The sequence below is a fragment of the Pseudorasbora parva genome, chromosome 7 (genome assembly GCF_024679245.1).
Source record: "Pseudorasbora parva isolate DD20220531a chromosome 7, ASM2467924v1, whole genome shotgun sequence".
Taxonomy (NCBI): Eukaryota; Metazoa; Chordata; class Actinopteri; order Cypriniformes; family Gobionidae; genus Pseudorasbora; species Pseudorasbora parva.
In genome coordinates, this window is record NC_090178.1 from 30,656,764 (window position 1) to 30,675,486 (window position 18,723).

The window sequence follows — 18,723 nt, forward strand, 5'->3', positions numbered from 1 at the left end:
AGAGCATGATATCGTACTTTTTTTTTACTTAACTACATTCTATTAAAACATATCGTCCTTGTTATTTTGAATGGAAGAAATAACTGGCCACCCCCACTGAGATGCGATTTAAAAAATGTCAGATTCATGAACGAGCTGATTCTTTCCAATGAACCTAGTGAATTGGTTCACAAATTACACTGATTGATTCCTTTGTGAATCGGACTGATCCGATTACAGCGGTTCTCCAGTCAACTACTCACTGGTTTATTAATGATTCAGTTAAAGGGGTACTTCAGCGCTGGGAAGATGAATCTGTATTTAAACTGGGTCATCAATGCAGTAGAAATGTGAAATTATTTTTGAATTTGGTGCCTTCTAGACTGAGAAAAGACAGAAAATGTATTTTTGTCCCATGGGGATGAAAGACTACAATTCCCAGAATGCTTCGCTGCCCTGTGAGGCCATTCCCAACACCACCAACTTCATTACTGTGACTGAGTTTGAGAAGACACTATAATTAAAAACTGAACGTGTCTGTTCAATATAATGAGTGAGTCACCGCGCGAGTATCACAGCCCTGAGCACTAACTGCACGAGTGATGAGAGCTGAGGTAATCGCGACTACATTCGCGGCATACATTCACAACGCCAGTTCAGTCTGGCACGCGTTTCAGTTCATGCCTTTGCAAGCTTAACTTTCATAGAAATGAATTTGAGAAGTTAAAAGACTTACATTCCTCACCATAGCTCCGTTTAAATGATCCTGTCTGCAAGCTGAGCTCTCCCTGCCAGCTGAGTGTTATCTCCCATCCCCCATGCGCAGATTCAAAACATGCGGAAATAGCTCCCTCTGCTGGCTGTAGTCTTTAGCCTTTGGGCAAGCATTCCTCCTATGATGCAAAAATCGTCATTTTGCATCATAGGAGGAATTTTTCCAGAAATAAAATGCATAAATCTCTCGTCTCAGGGAGATATGAGGGGGGAAAGCACAATAATTTGAATATTCTCCAGGGTTTCTACTGATACAAAGCCATATGCTAATCGCTGAAGTAACCCTTTAAAATAAGCCAAGAACCGGGATATCATCAGGGCTTGAACGTGTGCATGGCTGAGGCTGCTAAACGTACGTTATGCAGAATTTTAGTATTGATAATTGTGAATAAAGTCATTTTTAGGTCAGTTAATTGTGAAGTGAATTTATTTACTGTAAAAAGGCGAGTTGTTTAAGGTAATTAAAATGCTTGTCTGCATTTGTGTGTCACTGTTTGTATGGTCATTTTAAGTAAAATAACACAAATTAAAGGGGGGTGAAACACTCAGTTTCAGTCAATCTCATGTCAATCTTGAGTACCTATAGAGTAGTATTGCATCCTTCATATCTCCGAAAAGTCTTTAGTTTTATTATATTTATAAAAGAAATATGGGCTGTACCGAGGCTTTCCGGAAAAAAATGAGCGCCTGGAGGCGTATCGAGTGGGCGGAGCTAAAGAATGACGAGCGCGCAAAGCGATGACGTCCTCAAGCGTGGAGAAACCCCATAGCCATCGAGCTCAGCTAATAGATATATGATCCAGGATGAAATAAATTGAACAGGAGAAACAGCAGCAGCAGGACGTCCGTCTCTGTGATATGTACTGTATTTAGTGGCCTGTCAACATTTGTGTGTGTTTACTCGCAGTTTATGAGGACATGATTCGGTTTATGGACTACTCTATGCGACTAAACCTTAGCAGTACCAAGCAAAACGGTTTTGCACGTCAGACTAGTGTAACGTTATACAAACAATGGAGTCCTTTAGCGCTTTTCAATGACGAAGCACGCGATCGTGTCGTTTACTGATGTTTACTCACGCGACGATAAGCAACAGCATAGACATTTGAAGCAGTTTTACTCACCGGCTGCTTCCAAAGCAGGACCGAACCTTTATCGCTGGGACCGCTCCGTCAAAAACACACTTCTTTGGTATGATTTGGGGAAGTCCTGACAGCAGTGACTTGCTGTGCTGAAGCGCTGAAGTCGCTTGATGTCACCCATAGGAATAAAGTGGAGCGCGGCGGGAGTGTATGGGCGTGCATTTCCTCTCTCGCTCTAGTCACGCGCGCGCACACCCTACCGGGAGAAGAGCCCGTACGGGCCATACAAGGACCTACCGCTCTAGTAACGTCAAGCCGAGTCATACTCGAAAAAAACTCCGAAACTTGTGAGAAACCGGAAGGAGTATTTTTGACACAGAAATACTCCATCAAACGTCCAACATTAGTTTTTGAAACTAAAATTGCGTACTTTTAAATATTTAGGATGGGAATCCAAGTCTTTAACAGTGTAAAAAGCTCAGTATGCATGAAACAGCATTTCACCCCCCCCCCCCCCCCCCCCATAATATTAATGCATCTTCCCTGCTGCTGTAGCAGCTTCAAATGATATAATACTAGTTAGTTTGCATAGTGTTCATCTTAAAATGTTAACATATTTTGCCCCATGTGATGTTGCCACTGAATGATTTATTTGTAGCCACATATTTAACTACACACACATTTGACTTTTTGCACACTTCAATTATCAGTCACTTAAATTGATGTTTTAGTATATTGAGGTTTAATAAATAATAAGCATGGATCAATGATCAGTACTTTTTACTTTTAATACTTACATTAGATACTTTTATGAAAATGAAAATACTTTTTATAATATTTTATTTGGGTATCTGTACGTTTAGTCAAGTATTTGATGTGAACTGGGGAATAATCTGAATTAAAAAAAAAATATATATATTCTTGTAAATGTTGTTTACTTTACGGGTTATTGGTTTGCATGTAAACCCATACAATGGGTTATTTCAGTAAGCTGATTTTTGGGATCTATCAGCTTTTTGGTGTTCATGTATAATGGCTTGACATTAAGCCTTTTCATATGCTTCAATTAATTGGTCATTCAGGCTGCGCGAGCCTGAACAGCGCAACCTTGTTATTATCAGTGCATTATGTGTTATATTATTATTCCCTATCAATCGTCACTTACACTAAATTTATGTAGAATCATTCTTACGTTTTGGTGACTTTTGGGCTACTTGTCCGGTTGGGCATGTAAAAATCTCTTACCCCTTCAAAAAATCCACTTGTCCTGGACAAGTGTTAATGTCGAGCCCTGATGTAAATATGCTCATTGTTAGCAGTCACCTCGCAATGGACAATGCAGAAGCAGGTAAAAAAGGTTAAAGCAATTCATTTGCAAAGTTATGCCAAACATTGATTGTTGTCAACTGTTGCTTGGCAAGCAACAAATGCTGTTTTCTGCTGGGTGAATGCTGCTATTCCCAGCACTGGTTTAGAGATTAATATCTTGCTCCTAAAATGTCTGTTTTCCATGTTTGGAGTTGAATATCCCCACAGACAGATTGTCAAGAATGAAGCTCTCAGATGTTTTATCAGTTCACAAATGTCCTTTTATGCTCTAACTCTCTCCTCCACTGACTTCTCTGTTCTCCAGTCCAATGATCCAGTCACTAACATCTGCCAGGCTGCTGACAAACAGCTGTTCACTCTGGTGGAGTGGGCCAAGAGGATCCCTCACTTCTCTGAGCTGCCCCTGGATGACCAAGTCATTCTGCTCAGGGCTGGTACGAGTGTCAGACATTCTCACACTCATTTTGAGTTACAGCTAATAATATTCATATTTATGTTAAAAAAAAAAAGTACCCAGCATTCTGAAGAGAAATATAGGATGTTTACACAGGACAGATAGATAAAGTAGAGCCAATAATTTAATAGTTATGTATATTTGACACAGTGCTTTAAAACACTTGTGGCACAAGACGGTTGGATGAATTATATTAATGGCGTAAATGTATAAATGCACATGAAAAGTGTTTTACTATATGCTTGTGGTATTTTTGTAACAGGATGGAATGAGCTCTTGATCGCTGCCTTCTCTCATCGCTCCATCAGTGTGAAGGATGAGATTCTTTTGGCCACAGGTCTACATGTGCCCAGAGACAGCACTCACAACTTGGGAGTGGAGGCCTTTTTTGACAGGTCACTGAATACACTGTGTTTACATCTGTTTAATAATGCAGTAGTTTTAGATGCTTAACATGTTCATAATGTCTGTACAGGGAGAGTGCACACAGTGCAGAGGTCGGAGCCTTATTCGATAGGTAATGCCTAGCATCTTCTTCACTTATACATAAATAATGTATGTGTAGTTGTACTCCCACTCAGTAATTCTGCCTTTCGGGATGATTTAGATCTCATTGTATAGTTATTTGTAAAATTGTTTACACATCTGCAGGGTGCTGACTGAGTTGGTCTGTAAGATGCGTGATATGCAAATGGACAAAACTGAACTTGGCTGTCTGCGTGCCATAGTTCTGTTTAACCCAGGTATGCAGTTTTAATAGTTTATTTTCTAGAAACTATAAAGTATAATGTCAGTAACATTTTCATGGAATATTTCAGTTTTTGTCTTATTTCTTTAATTTTCTACTTTTTGTAGAATTGATTTAAAGGGATAGTTTATAGTAATCATTTACCTACCATTATGTCGTTCCAAATGCTGTTTATTCTGTGGAATTCAAAAGAAAATATTTTTTAAAATGTTTTTATTTTATTTTATTTTTTTATTTTATTTTTATGTACAGTGAACATCAGTATGGTCCAGTATTATTTTGGACTCTAGGGACTGACATAGATTAAATGGCAGATTAAATAATGCTAGAATTTTTTATTTTTAGATTAACTATCTTTGATCATGTATAAAGTCCTGCAATTTTCTTAATTTATGTTCTTTTTTTCATGTAAAGGTCATTTAAAGGTGGAGTATGTAGTTTTATGCAAAACTAGTGGCACCTAGCAGAATTACAAATACAAAGCATATTTTGCCATCCAGGGCTGTAGACTGCGACCAAAATGGACACAAATGTGATCATTCTTTGATAATATGTGAGTTAAAATTTCACATGGTCACGAGTGGATAATGTTCAGGTTACTTGTACCTGCTAAACTAGTGAATTCAAATGTGCCAACCTATGCTGCAGTAGCCACGCCCCAAACCCTTTCTATACATACAGACGGTTGGTCTGGGAACGCCCCCGGAACGCAGTGATGTGAATTTAGTCCGTGGGGGAAAACATTGCCTTGGCGCTAATTGAAATATACGGGACAATCATGCTGAAGAGTTGCTGTGTCGTTTTCTGTACCGCCAATAAACAAACAAATTAGGTATTGAAGTTCTACATCCTTCCTAATAATCACACAGAACCAGAAAGGAGGACAAAATAGCTACAAGCAATATGAAAAATAACTAATAATCCTATAAGATTTCTATAGTAGTGTATAATACTTCTGTGATGTTCTGTAATACCTCTATAGTACTTCTATAGTATGTCCCAAAATACTAGCATTCCCATAGGATTACTATAATATTTTGTCCCAAAATACTACAAGATTCCTATAGTTGTTCTTCATAAGGGATTCTCATTCACATTAGCGTTATCAGCTGAAGGGTCGCTTGCTACGGACGTGAGCCGTGAACCAGTCCCTCGGCAACTTTGTACTACTGATCACCGTTTTACAAAAGGGTTAATAGTTTGGAGTGAAGCATACGTACAATTGGTAAGTGACAAGTAAGTATGCAACATATAAGCAAGTTGATTGAGTTATAGGGCAAAATTACCGCTACAGCTACCGCGATGCCTTACCTGTAGATTCAACCAGATAACAAAATATGTCTGGAAACGACACCATTGTAGATTCAACCAGTTGAATCTCATTGAATCTCAACCTGTAGATTCAACCAGATAACAAAATATGTCTGGAAACGACACCTCCGGCCATTTGGTTGGGTCATTGACCCATTTTTTTTATTTTTTATTAAATAAGGGCAATCATAACTGTTGCAGTTAATTTTGCAATGTACTGCAAAATTAACGCCTGCCAGGTCGGCAGGCGTCAATTACTCACAATACGCCATTTTTGTCATTCAAATACACACAATGTTTGCGGTGTTTTCCCCCATGCCGACCACACCCCCAACTATGACTAGATGCCGACTGTATGTATAGGTTGAGCTGAAACAGATTGACAGATCTGAGCAGACTGCTCTCAATGTTTACATGGTGCCTGGAAGGCTCAATGTTTACAATTTTGGGTGAGATAAACCTATGAATGGCATACTAATAGTAGTCAGTGAACAATAAACTTGGTTAAGAGAATGTATTTTAACATAACAAATCTTACATACTTCACCTTTAAGCAAAACCTGAATGGAATATCTAGATTTTGGCCAATTGGCCTAAATTCACTGTGCTTGTCAAAGCCTTCACTGGCATTTTGGCAGAATTTATATTGTGCATGCCTTTGACTTCAAAACTGGAGAAAAACCCCACAGTTTATAAATATTTCCAATATTTCTTAGATGCCAAAGGTCTGACTAGCAGCAGTGAGGTGGAGCTTCTCAGAGAGAAAGTATACGCGTCCCTGGAGTCCTATTGCAAGCAGAAGTACCCAGATCAGCAGGGGAGGTGAGTGTTCTGTACATTCACCAATAGCCTACACAGTATTTCAACGCCAAAACATTTTTTTTTTATTGTCTTCAGATATTGTGCATACAGATAAATGATGCAACTGGGCACAATTCAGACTTTGTTTTTGCTGACCCTCAGAAATAAATGGGTGTTGTGCCTTTTAAACTAGTACTTATAAATGACCTTTTTTATGACAGACTGACCTTTTTCTATGTGAAATCCAAAAGCGTAGTTCACACTGTGATTCATAAAAATCTCAAACAGTCATATGTTACCATAGCCTGACAAGCCAGACCCACATCAAGATGTTTGGTCTGGAAACTCACCATAGACAGGGCTCAATCCGAGGGGCGGATAAACGGTTGTCTTTCAAAATCCCTCTGCACGCGATAGGTTAGCGGTACACCAACCAGAGCAACAAAGGTGAAACAGAGCTTGTTGACAGATTAAACATTCACCGTATCCGGTCGGCTAAACCCCGAACACATCTTCCCTTTTTAAAAACGACTTCAGTGCCGTTCTTTGTTCTTTTCTCAGAGAAAAGCTTAACTCCGAGTCTTCCAGAATCGCAGTCAAAGCTGATTCGAAAGACCGCCGCCGTTCGCCAGTTTCTGTGTTTACTAGAAGCACGCAAACGCAACTCGGCCGTCGTCATTATGGCCACGCCCGCCGACTCTATACACGATGTGATTGGCCCATCCAGATTGTGAGGAATACAGCTCAGAAGGGTATTGAGAGTTCCTAGACGACACTTGAGGGCAGATTAAATTTGCTGCTGCTAGGGTGCGTCTAGATTTCTAGGCTAATGTTACCATTAGGGCTGGGCGGTATATCAAGTTTGTACAATATATAGATTTTAGAGACGATATGGAATGAGGCAATACCATTTATATTGATATACAGCAGATTGATACGAACACATCTGAAAAATAGCGGAGTACGCAAAATAGCTGATGTAGGGAAAGTGCATGATACAACTTGTCCTCAACATGACACATGCTTTATATTAAGAGCTTCAAAATAACTGGATATAGTTAGATATAGTTAACCCGTATAGTTTAAAGCAGCTTGCCCTGTCAGATGCTCCGAGAGAGATAGGCTACTTGTGCTGACAGACAGATTAATACTTGTGCTGTTTAATGCGTTTGAAATCTGGTGCTTTCCTCAGTGCATAACTTACATTTCTTTGGTATATTCTCCATCTGTAAATGTTAGAAAGTCATGCAAATCTGTCCATTTTGCTGTCAGTAGAGGACGAGCCTTCTAAAAGTGAATCTCCGCTAAATGATGGCTTTTGTGAAAGAGCACCGCCACACGCATGCACTGCAAACAGACGGAGCGCAATAGAATAGGAACGTAAAAATGCGGACTAAAATATACATATTTCTAAAATGCTTGATGGACAGTAAATGTGCAATGTGCAAATGTGCATATGTGAAAATTTAGACCTACAAGTAAGTATATTTTTATGAAAGTGACCATTATAATGGGGTATAAATATAGGATATTGCTTTTGTTTCTATTTTCATTTTTAGTTTAGTGAATTTAAAAAAGCAAATATATTGCATAGCGTACATTACATTCACTGTATTTGTTTATAGCTTTCCATATCAGCATTGTATTATGACATCACTGGGTAGTATGTAAAATTAAATTATTATTAAAGATTATTTTATATTAAAAAATTCCCCACCCAAATAGAAAAACGTATATACCGGGATATATACCGCGTATCGCCATTCAAACAAAAAATACAGAGATATGATTTTTTTTTGTCCATATCGCCCAGCCCTAGTTACCATGCTTCTGGTTGTGAGAGTATGGGAGATGCCCCTAAAAATCTGCCTGCTTGCTTACTCTTAGGTTTGCCAAGCTCCTCCTCAGGCTTCCTGCATTGCGATCCATTGGCCTTAAGTGTTTGGAGCACCTTTTCTTCTTTAAACTGATTGGAGACACCCCCATTGACACTTTCCTAATGGAGATGCTGGAGTCGCCCCACTAGCTGCGACAGAGGAAGATTGGGAGACAGGGTTTTTCTACCCTAGGTCCTGGAGATAACTGTGACTGCACTTTTTCTTCCCAGGGGAATCACAGCGAATGGTCAGCCTCTGGTCTGGGGGTATTTTTTCATTTATGTCTTTTTTTTCTCTCTTGACTATCTCTTAAGTGCACCATAGAGTCTAGAGACCCAAAACTTGCCATGAAAAATTATTGGTGCTACATTTCAACAGTAAGCTAATTCTTTATATATATATATATATATATATATATATATATATATATATATATATATATATATATATATATATATATATATATATATATATATATATATATATATATATAAAACAAAAGTTTTTAAGTATGGAAGCTCCAGTTACCTGACTGGTTTAGATAAGTGGGGTTTACATTTTGATAGAACCATTTGATGCTTTTAAAACACTGTGGATGATAAGCTTTAATCATATGTAAGTGTGCTTCACCATCTCTTAAGTTTGGGTGCTTTCTTCCTGTAAGGATAATTTATTTTGCCCCGACCTGTAAGGACTGGTCAAGCGGGCGAAAAGATGAATGAATTTGTTTGGTATTATAGATTTAAATTGACATTTACTTTGCTAGCGTGAGAAATCTGGCAAAGAAATCTATATGCAATGAAGCTTGAAATGATGCAAAACAGAAAAGACTAGATGTTTAATCTCTAAAAAAACAAAACACGCAATTTACGTGATATTGTGCAATGTTAAGAAGCCTAAATCCAGAGGTGGACGTGAGGGAAATGCAAGCACTCTTTTTATTATCTCACGCACTCATTTTATTATCACGTCATGAGTGCCTAACAGACATATGCTTGATTTTTGTTTTTTTATTTAACATTTGACAGAAGAAAGGACAAACAAAAAGATGAATCTCTGTTCACGTCATCAGCAGTTATCGTACGAAGCAGGTCGATTTTCTTTGGTTCTCTTTTTCGTTTTGCCTGAAGTGTCCTAGGCTGAAATTGTCTTAAACCTGCATTGGTTTTATTAGTTAACAGTCAGTTAATAATACACTCTCTTCTCTTATCACATATCAGGTAAATGTATAAGAGTGATAATTCCTTAAGTAAACTGCACTACACAAAAAAATGTCATTCCTTTTTTTTTCCGACCAGTGTCAGATTTAAACAAAACAAAATAATAATAATTACTTTGGTGCTTCGGAATTGACATTTGGGTAACGTCTTAAAATAACTTTCATTAATAAATCATTAACAAATATTATATAATGCTTAACAGACCATTTGTTAATATATATTCATATAGCTATAAAATGAGATTATGTGCTTGTTAATGTCAACTAATGAACTTATTAAACATAATAATTAGCAGATCATTATTTAATGTAAATTGAAATGCTTAAAAATGTCATTCAACTTCAATTCATATATTACCTTATGCATTTTTTTTACATTTACAAATGTGAAAAAGCTAGTTTAATTAGTAATTTTAGGCACTTCACATACCATTTATGTTAACACATTATTCATGAACTCGTAACTACTGTCTGTAAAGGTCACACATTTGGTGTTTGTTGTGGTGTGTATGCAGACTTCTATTTAAACACCTTCACAAATCATTTATAAATTATTTGTTCACATTATTCCAGTATTAAATCTAATATTTAAACACCATGTTTTAGGGCTACCCCCGACTTCAGGTTTTTCTACTTGACTAATCATTGTTCATTTAAGCTATTAGTCGACTAATTGCGTGTTTAAAGTAATTATTTAAGGGGCTATAATACATATAGGCATAATATAGCCTATTCTGCGTTCAGGCGCACATATAAAGCTTCATATGGACGACATAATCAGATTCAGACAAAATTCGACTTGAATTTTAAGTATTTTAAGTTATACTTTAGACTCCACACAAATGCATGATAATAGCGGGTAATGTTGGAGCTAGTGGCCTTGTAAAGCTGATTCTACTTAAATGTTTCAAAAGATAAGCCATATTTGAGGTTGATGCATAATCGGCAAATGTTTGGATATCCTGCCCGACATACTTTATTTACAATAAGGACCCACCGTTAACAATCGGTCCCTCGCAGACTGCATGGCTTTGCCACTTCCTGTGGAGTTTTTTTTAAATTTGTGACTAACCGAGTAATACAGTTTGGGTGGACTAAGTCTCTTCTTGTCGACTATTAAGGGGCAGCCCTAAAATGTTATCTATTAGGCTAATCATTTAGTACATTTATAGGCATTGGGCTCTAGTTAATGTAACAACATTTGTGTAAAGGGTGGTTGGTTAAGTTAAGCTAAATGCTTGCTAAAGATAAAACATGTTTTCATTACTTCAAAACTTAGCATACTATACCCCGAAAAAAAGGAAATTCCTTGAATCATATATCCATAGAAGAAAACAAATACATTTTTCACTGTTCATTTATCGAAACAGTGTAATACAAAAAGTTTGATCAGTGTTCCCTTATAGTAATCAACCCTTAAACCTACCCATACCATCACACCTGTCCCTAACCTTACCCATATCACACCACAATAGCAGCCAAAGAACGTTTTGCAGTAGAACATGAACACAATAGGTGCATTGTACCTAACAACAACAATGATTATTATCATTATTATTTTTTACCTTAGTACATAGTAGTTAAATATGCCTAATATAAAGTGGGACCAGTCATTCTTATATTGTTCAATTATCTGTATATTTTTTAACCTCCAGATCACATCTGTTAATCTATATTACAAGATGATATTAAACGAAATTAATGACATTTGTAAGCATTTCAAATATATAATGATCTGTTAATCATTATGTCATGTTTTAAGTTCATTACTAGGAAACATTAACAAGCACATCATCTCATATTTCTTGCTATATGAATATATAATAATAACTAATGATCCGTCAAGCACTAGTCAATGATGTTTTAATGAAAGTTATTATAAAATGTCACCAACTGCAAAAAGGAAAAAGTACTGCTATCTTCAGCTTTATAGAGATATTAAATCTGAGCAATATGAAAGTTCATTGGTGTGGACTTGCTGTTTGTATTTGGAAAAAAACCTTCCAACTTGAAATTTATACAATGAATTTCTTTTAGTACTGTGCAGACCCTATTGTTCAGGGACATTGTGTAGCTATTGTGTAGATATAGACAGGCTAGGAATCAATATATATATTCTCTTGCTTTTATCACTTTCTTTAGTTTGTAGTTGGCATACAACTTGCAGAAAAGACATAGTTTGCACTGGATTTTACCATGAATCCTAGACTTGGATTTTGTCTTTTATTTCCTTTCTGTGATCTGATCTGAACTGATTTGCTTTTCGTTTCCTTTTGACCTACCATTGAGATTTTTTTTTTGCTTTTCCATGGCATCTTTCTGTCCTTGCTGACAAAGTTAGGGGGACAAATGCAAACTCACTTTTGCCATAGATATATCTAACAAACAAACAAACAAACAAACAAACAAACACACAAGGTTGTTTTTGTATGGTCTTGTACAACCAACATCTTTACTGCATTTAGGCATGTTACATGTCTGTTGTTGCACTAAAATTGTCATACAATTATGATTGTAATGCGATTCCATCAGTTTCAATGTTGTCACAGCTCGTTTTAGAGGAGCCCCGTGACACTGCAAGAGAACCATCTGCTGTACATGACCCTAAATAAAGGTGGTGATATGTCTAACAACTCTGGTCTTGGAGAGTATGTGTGACTGAATGAGTGAATTGTATGGAAACCCGTTCAAGTAATTGTGACTTTATCTCATACAATCTTTATTTCTGCAACATTCTCGATCGTTTTTTTTTTTTTTTTTCAGTTGCACATAGATCTTCCATTTTTGCCATTCGTTTAAACGACAACTGCATTTTCAGGGCCGGAAAACAAACTTTTAAAAACGTTTTGCATGTTGAAAACCATACCCTTTATTGTCTTTGTGTAATCTACAAAACATGCACATTTGTGAAAATGGTGATGTCATGCACATGTGTATTGCGGGTTCAGTATAGGCACGTAGTTTCTTTACAACGTGACATCGCCAACTACTGGCCTAGCAGAAGAATACAGCATTTTTAGGCATTTTCGGGGATCTGTGTGAACAGGGATAGTTTTGACAACGTTGTTGTCTGACAACTTTTCAAAAAATGCAAAAGAAAACCCTTTTTTAGTTTTTAGTGCATCATCGCAATTGCGACTTTACATCTGATATTATTACACTGCTCTGTGGAAATGTATCTTAGGATGGTTTTGCAGACTGAGAATCACTAACCGCTGTTTACATTAAAGGGTTCGTTCACCCAAAAATGAAATTTCTTTAATTAATGACACACCACAATGTCGTTCCACACCCGTAAGACCTCTGTTCATCATCAGAACACAGTTTAAGATATTTCAGATTTAGTCCGAGGCCTTTCTGTCCTTTGAATGTAAGTGTATGCCCACTTGCTGTCCACGTCCAGAAGGTAATGAAAACATCATCAAAGTAGTCCATATGTGACATCAGTTGGTTAGTTAGACTCTTTTCTAACTAACTAACTAACCCTTTAATTACCCAGTTTACAATACATATTTTATTTAAATAAATCACATTACAATTCAAAGTAATCACTTTGGTAAAATACTTTTTTGATGTAACCGAAATTTGATTACCACCCATTCCAAATGTAAGAAATTTAATAAAATACGGTTACTTATATGTAGTATTTTAAATATGTAACTCAGTTACATGTATTTCATTACTTCCCAACCCTGTCGGTGGTTTTAGAAACACAACGCTTAAACAATTGCAGCCAAGAAAGAAGTAATCCAACTCTGTGTTCTGGGTGTTGCTGTAAAAGCTTTTTATTGCAAAGTACAGTAAATGCATTTCCCTTTAGGAATTTAGAAGTCAAATTTTCACATTCTCAATCTTTTATTCAAAACCAACTTTTTATGGCACTTGTAGCGATGGGTGAAACTCTGTATGCGAGTGCAATAATATCAAAGGCCATTTGAGCAGGGCTGATGGGTGCATGACAATGTTTCAAGTCTGTGCTGCGTAAACACATGAAACACAAAAGCTACGTTCACAGGGCATCGAGACGTCACAGGCTCCGTCTAATAAACCCCAATATAATGACATTGCCTGCTGACACATGTTATCGTTTGAACCATGCATGGCTTATTTTCTCTTAAATTAGAATTTTCACAGGAATAACACTGCTTTTGACCTATAATACACTATTCTATACAAAATACAAACAAAACATGAACACAAGAAACAATAAAAACGTTGAAGTGACATTTACACAATTTTACAGCATCTGTCTCACTACATAATGGTTCTACTTTACATGTATCTAATCTCTTATCCACATAATGCTCAGAGTAAAAATCTGAGGGAAAGGTGAAAAAATCGTCTCTAGTATTCAATTTTCCAATTCCTTTCGAAATTGCATGCTACACATGATAAGGTGCTAAATGGTACTACTATCATTGACAGTGGACGCTTGTCTGGGGGAAATGTCAAATTTCCAAACAAAAAACAATGAAGCAACTTTACCACAATGAAAAAAATAAGAATGAAAAGGTGTTGACTGTTTAATCTTGCAAACGTTCTGTAATTTACACTCTCCAAACCCACTTTTGTTGTTCTGTCAAAATATTCTATATATTGAAGAACTGTCATGTAGGTCTTTTTCATACGTTGATTCATACTGAGCTATAGCTGTCAACAAAAGCACCAAAAAGTAATCCATATGACTTATGGGAGATGAACACCCTGCTATTTTGCAAGTTCTCCAACTTGGAAATCATGGAGGGGTCTGAAATTGACATCGTGGGTGCATGTCCACTGTGAGAGACATAATCAAAAATATGTAACTATTTATTTGTATGATACAGCTGCAAATAAGTATTTTAACACCTGTCTATCAGCTAGAATTCTGACCCTCAAAGGCCTGTTAGTCTGCCTTTAAAATGTCCACCTCCATTCCATTTGTTATCCTAAATTAGATGCAACAGTTTGAGGTCGTTAGCTGCATAAAGACACCTGTCCACCCCATACAATCAGTAAGAATCCAACTACTAACATGGCCAAGACCAAAGAGCTGTCCAAAGACACTAGAGACAAAATTTTACACCTCCACAAGGCTGGAAAGGGCTACGGAAAAATTGCCAAGCAGCTTGGTGAAAAAAGGTCCACTTTTGGAGCAATCATTAGAAAATGGAAGAAGCTAAACATGACTGTCAATCTCCCTCGGACTGGGGCTCCATGCAAGATCTCACCTCGTGGGGTCTCAATGATCCTAAGAAAGGTGAGAAATCAGCCCAGAACTTACATGAGAGGAGCTGGTCAATTACCTGAAAAGAGCTGGGAACACCGTTTACTGTTGATAATACACTAAGACGTCATGGTTTGAAATCATGGATGGCACGGAAGGTTCCCCAGCTTAAACCAGCACATGTCCAGGCCCGCCTTAAGTTTGCCAATGACCATTTTGATGATCCAGAGGAGTCATGGGAGAAAGTCATGTGGTCATAATTCCACTAAACGTGTTTGGAGGAAGAAGAATGATGAGTACCATCCCTACTGTGCAGCATGGGGGTGGTAGCATCATGCTTTGGGGAGGGGTTTCTGCACATGGGACAGGGTGACTACACTGCATTAAGGAGAGGATGACCGGGGGCCATGTATTGCGAGATATTAGGGAACAACCTCCTTCCCTCAGTTAGAGCATTGAAGATGGGTCGAGGCTTGGTCTTACAACATGACAATGACCCGAAGCATAGCCAGGATAACCAAGGAGTGGCTCTATAAGAAGCATATCAAGGTTCTGGCATGGCCTAGCCGACAGGCCAGAGATCTGACTGATCTAGAGAAGATCTGTGTGGAGGAGTGGGCCAAAATCCCTCCTGCAGTGTGTGCAAACCTGGTGAAAAACTACAGGATTTTTTTGACCTCTCTAATTGAAAACAAAGGCTCTCAGGTGTTTAACTACGTATTTGCAGCTGTATCATACACATAAATAGTTAAAAACATCATACATTGTGATTTTTGGATTTTTTGTTTTTTGCTTATGTCTCACAGTGGACATGCACCTACGATGACAATTCCAGTCCCCTCCATGATTTTCAAGTGTGAGAACTTGCAAAATAGCAGGGTGTTCATATACTTATTTTCCTCACTATATTGTGTGTGTGTGTGTGTGTGTGTGTGTGTGTTAAAGAGCCAACTGTTAGCTCAGAATTTGAAAGTTGTGAGCTATCAGGGTTTTTCAAAAAATGTAAGGGTGAGGAAACAATGACAGAATTGTACATTTATAGGGTGACGTATTCCTTTAAAATGCCTGAAAATCTCAACATTTCCACTACTTTTAATTTTCCTGAAATGCCAATAATCAGATTCTCATAGCAATACATTTCTTCAAGGCACTCATTTGCTAAAAATGCCACTACTTTTTTTAAACAAACATAGCTAGTCTTTTCATTTAAATTAGACGATTGTCTACGTTTGCATCTTGCAAGTTATGAAACGAATGTATGACTATGGAGATAATGTATGAGGAAGCAAAAAAGAGACGGCTTTCTATTTGTTTCTCATTTGTTCTCAAAGTAATTTGATAATCTTTATCCAGGTGAAACAGGTTTTGTCCACTCAGGGGCATCAGGGAATTTCAAGCTATTTGAAAGTAACTGGGCATGTAACACAAGAAGCGCTGCTATTTTAAAACGGGGAAAACACACAAACAAACAAGTTTTACCAAAGCAGCAAACCAGAGGAGTATCGCTGCTGATTTACATGAAATATGAAGACTGCTGAATTCAATGCCATCTGAGTTCAACCAAACAGCCAGCCAACAACAAAAAAGTTGGGAAAGCATCCAGTCATTTTCAAACTGTTTCCTTTTTGGTTCATTCTGAAGGCCACAGCGGTAAGAGACGGATTTATCTCTACTGGAGAACTGGACAATCAGCATTCTACAGGCTGTGTGTGTGTGAGAGAGCATCTACAAACGTTGTGCATTAACTGTGCTTGTTCTCTTTCAAAAATGCATAAAAATGGATGTTTGGGATATTATATTAACGGTTCACAGGTACAGAGCAGGAACAGTGGACATGCACCTGAGTGGTTCAGTTATTCTCTTAGACCACACTGGGACAATATGCAAAGGTAGGTGAATCTAGTAAATGGAGTAAAGTCTGATTACATGTCCAAGGTTAAGTATAATATGATGGGTTAGTGATTATAATCCCTTTCACCTGTGAGAATATGAACTGTCCACAGCAATAACCATCATAAAACACAAACCCAGAAACATGCACCTGCTCCAGAAACCAGCACAAAGCAACCTGGAGCTTAAGTGAACTGTTCCAGCTCGTGTGTGTGTGTGTGCTGAGACCCTGAGCGGCTGCTGTCTCACACTTGCATCTCTGAACTGCTGGCCAATCCCAGCGCCTGTGCCTCTTCTGGCGTAAGACCGTTCTTCAGTGTTCTTCTTACTGTAAAGAAAAAATGGGAATGAGTGAGGGCCAAGCAATGTAGAGAAAATGAAAACCGAATGATGCATACATATGAGATGAAGAATTAAGTATATCCAAACTACACTATATTGCCAAAAGTTTTGGGACGTCTGTTCATGCACATGAAATTGAATGACATCCCATTTTTAATCCGTAGGGTTTAATATGGAGTTGGGCCATACTTAACAGCTCCAGCTCTTCTGGGAAGGCATTCCACAAGGTTTAGGAGTGTGTTTATGAGAATTTTTGACCATTATTCTACAAGTGTGTTTGTGAGGTCAGGCACAGAGGTTGGACGAGAGGGCCTGGCTCGCAGTCAGTGCCGTTTCTAGGCATAGGCAAACTAGGCGGTCGCCTAGGGCGCCAACATCTGGGGGGCGCCAGTGAGCCCCCACCCCAACAAGATTTTTTAGTTATTTCATATATATTTTATTATTAATATTTCGTACTTTTGCTATTTCAAGGCATTATGATTAGTTGCGATTTTTGGAGTGAAGTCGCCATGGTGATAGTGGCGCTGCTGTAATGAAATGAGATCATGTAGAGGGCGGCAGGGAACGTCGTCATCCGTGGCGTTGTAACGCTTGTGTCCGAGTGAAAAATGCGGATAGCTCACTTAATGTAACTGGAGTGGATGCAAACACGGAGGCGATTAACATCAAACAGATCGCACTTCATTCCCCGCTGAACTCTCATCACAAACTCCCTTTCCGTCCACAGCATTACTTAATAAAACAAAATAACTGACTGTTAGCAACAGAAAACAGAAAATAATCCCCACACATGGGAGCTCAAGACTCAGTGCGCACATACACAAAATGCAGACTTCGTTTGCAGGGAGCGCGCGCAACTCTTAAAGGGGCCACACTATATTTCTACTCGTTACAGCGTGCTTTAGTTTCATCATCATGAAAAGGTCAAAGCCATCAGGGGCTCAGTATCGTAAAAAGAAAAAAGAGGAAATATAAAAAAAGAAAGCGAAATATACAGGTATGTTAGCCTACTTATTGGTTACTTGTTCTCTACTAAGCTGGTCGCTCTATCATAACGTTGAGTAAAACATTACACTGAATATTAGTACTGGACGGACCACACGCCATGCTCATTTCAGGTGCAGAACATTATAACAGTTCATTTGAATATATATATATATTTTTTTTTACATCAGAGATAGCTGTTTAGTGTAAATTGATCAAGTAGGCTAATACTGTCATAACCATGGGCGTCACTAGGCCCTTTTTTATGAACTTATGCATCAGCCCCCCCTAAAAAAATATGTGATTAACCTTTAAAACATATGAAACTGGCGCAAGGCTTCGGCTACTGCTTCGTCCCGTCTCTTATAGTCTTTGTGTCACTCACTGTGTTCTTCAATCCGCAGCGGCGCCGAGTGACATGGTTTTCAAGCTATTGTTATCTAATTTTTTGGCCTTCAGAACATCTTAAAATACACATATGTAGATCATAGAAATCAAAATTTTCTCGGGGGAACATGCCCCCGAACCCCCCCCAACATCTGTGATCTCAGTGATAATAAACCTAGCTACATTATTCGATTAATGCATGTACAGTATGCCCATGAAATAAGGAAGTCATATTTACTTAATAAGTTGTAGTTTAAAAAAAAAGGGGGGGGGGGGGAGGGGTGCAACATATGAATCTCGCCTAGGGTGCCAGAAAGGCTAGAAACGGCCCTGCTCGCAG

The 18,723-nt window shown here is 37.9% G+C and overlaps 2 protein-coding genes across 8 annotated transcripts in view; one reads left to right on the forward strand and one right to left on the reverse strand.

Annotated features, from left to right (window-relative positions):
- rxrbb (retinoid x receptor, beta b) overlaps positions 1 to 8,733 on the forward strand; it is a 28,133-nt gene extending 19,400 nt beyond the window's left edge. For all 5 annotated transcript variants that reach the window (XM_067449042.1, XM_067449041.1, XM_067449044.1 and 2 more), the window contains 6 exons: positions 3,469 to 3,598; positions 3,881 to 4,013; positions 4,094 to 4,135; positions 4,270 to 4,361; positions 6,394 to 6,499; positions 8,366 to 8,733. In XM_067449042.1, coding sequence (XP_067305143.1) covers positions 3,469 to 3,598; positions 3,881 to 4,013; positions 4,094 to 4,135; positions 4,270 to 4,361; positions 6,394 to 6,499; positions 8,366 to 8,504 — 642 coding nt within the window. In that variant the 3' untranslated portion in view covers positions 8,505 to 8,733. The remainder of the gene's footprint in view (positions 1 to 3,468; positions 3,599 to 3,880; positions 4,014 to 4,093; positions 4,136 to 4,269; positions 4,362 to 6,393; positions 6,500 to 8,365) is intronic.
- Positions 8,734 to 10,367: 1,634 nt separating this feature from the next.
- fhod3b (formin homology 2 domain containing 3b) overlaps positions 10,368 to 18,723 on the reverse strand; it is a 276,415-nt gene continuing 268,059 nt past the window's right edge. For all 3 annotated transcript variants that reach the window (XM_067449046.1, XM_067449048.1, XM_067449047.1), the window contains one exon: positions 10,368 to 16,998. In XM_067449046.1, the coding sequence (XP_067305147.1) occupies positions 16,916 to 16,998 (83 nt within the window). In that variant the 3' untranslated portion in view covers positions 10,368 to 16,915. The remainder of the gene's footprint in view (positions 16,999 to 18,723) is intronic.